Source organism: Macrobrachium rosenbergii, chromosome 9 (genome assembly GCF_040412425.1).
Source record: "Macrobrachium rosenbergii isolate ZJJX-2024 chromosome 9, ASM4041242v1, whole genome shotgun sequence".
NCBI classification, from domain to species: domain Eukaryota; kingdom Metazoa; phylum Arthropoda; class Malacostraca; order Decapoda; family Palaemonidae; genus Macrobrachium; species Macrobrachium rosenbergii.
Genome location: NC_089749.1, coordinates 18,595,162 through 18,603,027, shown reverse-complemented (window position 1 = coordinate 18,603,027; position 7,866 = coordinate 18,595,162). Strand labels below are relative to the sequence as shown.

General features: G+C 37.0%; 2 protein-coding genes across 2 annotated transcripts in view; both read left to right on the top strand.

Moving 5' to 3' along the window:
* Positions 1 to 814: 814 nt before the first annotated feature.
* Positions 815 to 2,646, top strand: LOC136842070 (keratin-associated protein 19-2-like). The gene is made up of 2 exons (XM_067109452.1): positions 815 to 977; positions 1,765 to 2,646. The coding sequence occupies exons 1-2, from the start codon at positions 966 to 968 to the stop codon at positions 2,500 to 2,502; spliced, it is 750 nt and encodes a 249-aa protein (XP_066965553.1). The 5' UTR covers positions 815 to 965; the 3' UTR covers positions 2,503 to 2,646.
* A 3,907-nt stretch (positions 2,647 to 6,553) lies between these two features.
* The window catches only part of LOC136842068 (chorion class B protein B.L1-like), a 1,775-nt gene continuing 462 nt past the window's right edge, over positions 6,554 to 7,866 (top strand). The window contains exons 1-2 of the mRNA XM_067109451.1: positions 6,554 to 6,598; positions 7,410 to 7,866. The exon at positions 7,410 to 7,866 is cut by the window's right edge and continues 462 nt beyond it. Coding sequence (XP_066965552.1) covers positions 6,587 to 6,598; positions 7,410 to 7,866 — 469 coding nt within the window. The 5' untranslated portion in view covers positions 6,554 to 6,586. The remainder of the gene's footprint in view (positions 6,599 to 7,409) is intronic.

Genomic DNA, 7,866 nt, shown 5'->3' with positions numbered 1-7,866 from the left:
AAAAGTGGCTTCCGTAGAGACTCCGATTCTCCTCCGGATCTTTCGTACAGACCTGCATCTTTCTTCTCATCATCTGTTCGGTAACTCACCTCTTATCATAGTTTGCTATAAATCCTGTACAGATTTCCCCTTTTTACCGTCAAAACCTCCTAGGTAACTTTTTCAAAGCAAACACTGGTATGGTGGTTGGTGTCGTGGTACGCCACACATATGTTGCGGGTTCGCGTCTCCCCCAGGGCGGTGAAAAATCACTGGCTCTGTATCATGATCAGTTACTGCTGCAGTGTGGGGTCTGTGGTGGGAGGTTGAAACCAGCATTCTTTGGAAGCTTGAATTTCAAGTTAATTGCCCCTGTGTGCTTGTTCCATGCGAATAGGTTTTATCTACAGAAATAATAATAATAACTTGAACTAAACATTCCTCCTCTTTGTCTACCTGACACTTTTCTTCCCCTTTCCATATCTGCGTGTGTGCGTGTTTAAAGACTGATGCCTCTTAGACAGTTTCTATTTAACAAGGTTCCTCTTCCCTTAAACATTTTGTTTCTCTATGGTATAAATGCAAGTAAACTCACTTCCATCTATAGTTCTGATTCTACCTCAGAATTTCCTTGGGGAGATTTTGCTGCACAAGATACTCATAAATTTTAGTTTCATTGCCCTGAATGCCACATGACTTATAATCACCTGATTTATCCTGCGTTGGCGAAAACATTTAAGAATGTTCTAAAAACAGAGACAAACGTTCGACAGAAATCAAGGTAATTAGTGGTAAAACAATTCAATATCATTGTCGCCTTCCCGGAGGACTGTGGGTGTGGTTAAGGAATTTCAGAAAAAAATATATTGTTTTAATTGTTGTTGTTTTTTTTTTATTTCCCGATTGTATATAAGAGACGATTGTCATCCAAGGAACTCACAACATAACTGTCCCTCATCCAGCTGAGATCGGTAACACGTGGGACCATGAGAGTCTTGGTAAGTCAACAATTTCAGCAAAGTCGGGGTCGCCTGAGAACACTTATTTTCTGGTTTGTTGGGAAAGATGTTACGTTACTCTACCAGCAGCAACACAAGAGATTTCAGTTTTGTTTATAATATTTAGCATTTGTTGGAAGGCTAGAAGGTAAAATGTTAAAAAGTAAGAGATCGGATATGTGTACAAATTCTTTAACTTTTATTTTCTGAAAATTTTAGAGTTAATCATCTGAACTATGATTTCCTTATACATTTCACTCCGGCAGAATCTTACCAAGGTACACGAGAAATATGTCGTCATTTCAAATTCGGGTTCTCTGATATATCCTATTAACATTATTGAATAAGCACAGACACACTCGGTTGATGGCAGAACTTTGATGAATATCAAATATCCTACCATGAGAATGACTGTAAAACCGCTTTTCATTAAAGAATGTTAAATGTAGAGCCACATGTTAATTGTTTTAGATACTTTGTAGGGGTAACGTGAAAAATGTAACGATATTTTAAATGTACAATAATGATTGCATTAAGTATGTTGCCAGGCTTCAAACTTCAGGGTTCTTCTAAACTTGATTCTTAAACTTTACGTAATTTTACCAAGATTACGTATAATATATATATATGTGTATATGTATATATATATATATATATATATATATATATATATATATATATATATATATATATATGTATGTATGTATATATATGCACATATAAATGAACTATTAAATATTTTCATCAATAGCTTTTACGATCCTAGGAAAAATGTTCTTTCTTTCAGATTGGAGTCCTGTTGGTAGCCTTAGTGGCTGCAGAGCAGAAACGTTCAGCTGACCCTGGAATTGGCCATGGGGGACTTGGAGGACTGGGTTATGGAGGCCTTGGACTTGGAGGCCTGGGACTAGGAGGCCTGGGTTATGGAGGACTGGGCCATGGAGGGCTTGGGCTTGGTAGTCTTGGCTATGGCTTAGGCCTTAATGGTGGATATGGAGGTGGATATGGAGGTTATGGTGGCCTCTTGAGCGCTGGCAACTACGCCAATGGATACAGCCACTCCACTGGGTACAATCATGGAAACCACATTGGAAACAAATATGGAGGTCTGGGTGGGCTCTCACATGGTCATATTAACAAGCACTTGCTAGGCAAACGAAGTGCTGATCCTGAACCAGGTTTAGCCTATGGAGGACTTGGTGGACTTGGAGGACTTGGCCACGGAGGCCTTGGTCTTGGTGGACTTGGCCACGGAGGCCTTGGTCTTGGTGGACTTGGCTATGGAGGCCTTGGTCTTGGAGGACTTGGTTATGGAGGCCTAGGACACGGTGGACTAGGCCATGGCTTAGGTCTTAATGCAGGATTCGGTGGAGGATATGGTGGCCATGGTGGTCTCCTAGATGCCGGGAACTATGCCCATGGATACAGTCACTCCACTGGGTACAGCCATGGAAACCATATTGGAAATGCCCACAAAGCATTGGGAGGATTGGCCCATGGGCACAAAAACATCGTAGGGAAGTAAAATGATATTCCTTAGGCTTAACAAGAATCAGAAAGTTGGTGTTTCCAGACGAATGCCTTTTTCTGGGGCGTGTTAAGGATACGGTAATCCCCGCTTCTGTATAAAAGAAAAATGAGTCCAGACTGTTAATGTATGATTGATATGAAGACCTTGATCTCTGAGGATTCTTAATCTATGTAAAAATGCATTCTGAAAAATATATATTTTATTCATATTTATTGTTTACTTTAAAACCTCTTCCAGGTAAAATAGCTGTCTGAAGTTCTTATATGGGGATAAGTTTGACAATTGAAAACGAAAGAATTTAGTCTTTCCTCAGTAAAATTCAACCAGGATTTGTAACATCTTGGCTGTATGGAGATTTTTAAAATACAAATATTTTTGTATTATTACCAATCCCTTAATACAATGATCCACGTGACGTAAACCTTTAAATAAGGAATGCCTACAACCTGGAATCACAGAAACAGATGGGCAAAATGAGAGAAGGATAAAGAAAATTATAAAAAGATAGATAGCAACAAGAATCACATATGAAGTATCTTATATTATGCTCTTGATTAAATCCTGTAATTTAACGATAAAATACTTAAAACGGAATACCCTAAATATAGTTCATTACACAGTCACTAATAAAAATTAAAGGCACATTCCAGCTTCAAGTGCAGATTGGGGGAAAACTTTATAAAAACAGGAACGTAAGACAGAATCAGTTTTTGACATGAATCGCCTTTTCCTTTTTGTTGTATGTCGAAATATATTTCTGATCATGAAACATACAAAAATGTCAATATGACTTTGATACACAAATATTTTTTTCCTTGAGTTGCAGGAATCAGGGGTAATGATAATAACTAATAATGCAGGATAGGTGACCTTTAAAATGTAACTGGAGAGGGTAGAGCAAAATGGGTCACGTAACTAAACATTTTATGATAGCATGTGTCACAAAATCGTATAATTCTCTATGGTATTATAAACATTGTTGTTGTGTTCTAGTTTAAAGGAAGGGTTTATAGCCGCTGGTCGTGGGCATGGAGTTAATTAGCCTGTGCCTGTTCTATTTCTTTTAATACTGGTGTCTTTATAAATCGATGGTAAGCTTCGTGTCAAGGAAATATGCAGCCTTTTCATTTTAAACTCTTACCAATTTCCCATACATTGGAAAGTTAATAATTTTTACATTTTGATAAATATACTCCCGGGTTATGATCATTACCAGAATTCTTCAGTTACTTTTCACTTGTGTTACTTGCGTTTAGTTACTGTAATGAAAGGATAAAAGTTGATTAGGGTTACTTAACTTGCAATTGATTTCATCTAATTTTGGGTAGTTTTAATGATCTTAACTTCATGCTTACATTGAAATCAGCAGTATGGCAGAACAAACAGCCCAGTGTTGAATATATATGTATATAAACTGTATTCACACACACAGACACACACACACACACACACACACATATATATATATATATATGTATATATATATATATATATATATATATATATATATATATATATATATATATATATATATATATATATATATATATATATATATCCGAAGGGACTTTATAACTGATAAGTGGTTCGTCATCTCACTGGTTCAAACCGATTACAAGAGAACCAACACCGTTCAGTGACGCGCCTTAAAACCACCTAGCTATCAATTTACTGCTGTCTTCCTCAGGTGAGAAGTAATGTGGTCATCATAAAGGGCCAAAGTCTTTACCCCATCCCCAACTCAGAACGGGATCGATTTCAGGACGCTCAATATATATTTATATATATATATATATATATATATATATATATATATATATATATATATATATATATATATATATATATATATATATATATATATATATATAAATCTATATATATAATATACATATACACTATATACATATACATATATATACCTATGAACATCCTGAAATCGATCCCATTCTGATTTAAGGGCTGGGGAAATGACTTTGGCTCTTTTCATGAAAACTACATTACTCATCTGAGGAAGTAAGCAGTAAAATAGGCTTTATGATATTTAGACTGTGGAGCCAAGCACAGGCACTTTCCGGCCATTCAGCGCTCAAGACAGTGAAAAGTGAAAGTTAGAGTGGCTGGACACCAAGATAAAGAAAGCTAGATAATAAAGGGGATGAAGCACATGGACCTCAAGGTTGAAATGGGAGAAACCCCTAAATTGCACTATGAAGTAACCGCCAGAGATGTCTGACAGCAAGAGTGAAGAAAGGAAGCAGGAATGAATGTGAAGTATTGCACTTAAAAGTTGGTGCAACTAGGGGGTAAAGGGAGGGTGCAAAAATCCTATAGGCATGCGTACTGATGGCGCAACCCATTTACAAAGCAGTAAATTAAGTATCTGGTAATTAATAAACTGTGAAAGGATACATTTAAGTTAAGGAAGGGTATAGTATCAGCAGTCTCATACCAAAAGACTTGCTGTATATTAGAACGTTAATTCCTTCTTGACCTAACCCATCAATAGACGAAAGGTTAACTGCAGAAATATTTAACCGCATTCAGGCATGGTTCAGAAAAAAATACAGGACAATGGTCAATGCCAGGTTTTTTTCCAGCTACCGAATCATATTTGAACATAATTTTCAAAGAACTTCCACAACATTAGCACTTACATTTACTTACACAAAAGACCTATCAGCAGTACGGCAAGTCAATGACCGTACGCACTCTGGACCATCGCCTCTGTCTCAGACAATTTGGATGTTATGGCCCACCCTTTCCCGCAATTTTCAGTCACATTTTCCTTCTTCAGCCTTCACTGACGTTATACACTTTTTTGTAGCCAATAGTGATTGTTCTTTCCATAGGACTGGACCATCTCAAAAATACTACGATACATACTTTCACATGCGTTAAACTTTTTTTACCACTTCTGTATATCATCACATTTTTCACCCTTTCAATTCTATTAAGAAAATGCTTTATTTCTGAAGCTTTTCATCATTTTGAACTCAGCAATCACGCTTCACTTCCACAAAGATGACTTGTCTCAACAGTCCCCTCATATATTATAGCTGTGGCTTCCATAGAGACTCCGATTCTCTTCCAGATTTTTCGTACAGACCTGCTGCTTTCTTTTCATCACCTGTTCCGTGACTCACCTCTTATCATAGTTTGCTATAAATCCTGTACAGGCTTTCTCTTTTACCATCAAAACCTCTTATGTACCTTTTTCAAAGCAAACACTGGTCCGCTGGTATGGTGGTTGGTGTCGCGGTATGCCACACAGATGGTGTGGGTTGGCGTCTCCCGCAGGCCGATGAAAAATCACTGGCTCTGTATCATGATCGTTACTGCTGCAGTGTGGGGTCTGTGGTGGGAGGTTGAAACCAGCATTCTTTGGAAGCTTGAATTTCAAGTTAATTGCCCCTGTGTGCATGTTCCATGCGAATAGGTTTTATCTACTGAAATAATAATAATAATAATAATAATAATAATAATAATAATAATAATAATAATAATAATAATAATAATAATAACTTGAACCAAACAGGCCTCTTCCTTGTCCACCTGACACTGTTTTCCCCTTTCCATATCTGCGTGTGTGCGTGTTTAAAGACTGATGCCTCTTAGACAGTTTCTATTTAACAAGGTTCCTCTTCCCTTAAATATTTTGTTTCTCTATGGTATAAATGTAAGTAAACTCACTTCCATCAATAGTTCTGATTCTACCTCAGAATTTCCTTGGGGAGATTTTGCTGCACAAGATACTCGTAAATTTTAGTTTCATTGCCCTGAATGCCACATGACTTATAATCACCTGATTTATCCTGCGTTATGAAAACATTTAAGAATTTCCTAAAAACAGAGACAAACGTTCGACAGAAATCAAGGTAATTAGTGGTAAAACAATTCAATGTCATTGTCGCCTCATCCCGAGGACTGTGGGTGTGGTTAAGGAATTTCAGAAAAAATATATTGTTTTAATCGTTGTTTTTTTTATTTCCCGATTGTATATAAGAGACGATTGTCATCCAAGGAACTCACAACATAACTGTCCCTCATCCAGCTGAGATCGGTAACACGTGGGACCATGAGAGTCTTGGTAAGTCAACAATTTCAGCAAAGTCGGTGTCGCCTGAGATCACTTACTTTCTGGTTTGTTGGGGAAGATGTTACGTTACTCTACCAGCAGCAGCAGAAGAGATTTCAGTTTTGTTTATAATATTTAGCACTTGTTGGAATGCTAGAAGGTAAAATGTTAAAAAGTAAGAGATCAGAGATGTGTTCAAATTCTTTAACTTTTATTTTCTGAATTGTTTAGAGTTAATCATCTGAGGTTTGATTTCCTTATGCATTTCACTCCTGCAGAGTCTTACCAAGGTACAATAGAAATACGTTGTCATTTCAAATTCGGGTTCTCTGATATATCCTATTAACATTATTGAATAAGCACAGACACGCTCGGTTGATGGCAGAACTTTGATGAATATCAAATATCCTACCATGAGAATGACTGTAAAGTCGCTTTTCATTAAAGAATGTTAAATGTAGAGCCACATGTTAATTGTTTTAGATACTTTGTAGGGGTAACGTGAAAAATGTAACGATATTTTAAATGTACAATAATGATTGTCTTAAGTATATTGCCAGGCTTCAAACTTCAGGGTTCTTCTAAACTTCTTTCTTAAACTTTACGCAATTTTACTAAGATTATGTATAATATATATGTATATGTATATATATATATATATATATATATATATATATATATATATATATATATATATATATATATATATATATATATATATATATATATATATATATATATATACTCGTATAATATAAATGGACTATTAAATATTTTCATCAATAACTTTTATGATCCTAGGAAAAAATTTTCTTTCTTTCAGATTGGAGTCTTGTTGGTAGCCTTAGTAGCTGCAGAGCAGAAACGTTCAGCTGACCCTGGAATTGGCCATGGGGGACTTGGAGGACTGGGTTATGGAGGCCTGGGACTAGGAGGCCTGGGTTATGGAGGACTGGGTCATGGAGGGCTTGGGCTTGGTGGTCTTGGCTATGGCTTAGGCCTTAATGGTGGATACGGAGGTGGATATGGAGGCTATGGTGGCCTCTTGAGTGCTGGGAACTATGCTAATGGATACAGCCACTCCACTGGATACAACCATGGAAACCACATTGGAAACAAATATGGAGGTCTGGGTGGGCTCTCACATGGTCATCTTAACAAGCACTTGCTAGGCAAACGAAGTGCTGATCCTGAACCAGGTTTAGCCTATGGAGGACTTGGTGGACTTGGAGGACTTGGCCACGGAGGCCTTGGTCTTGGTGGACTTGGCCACGGAGGCC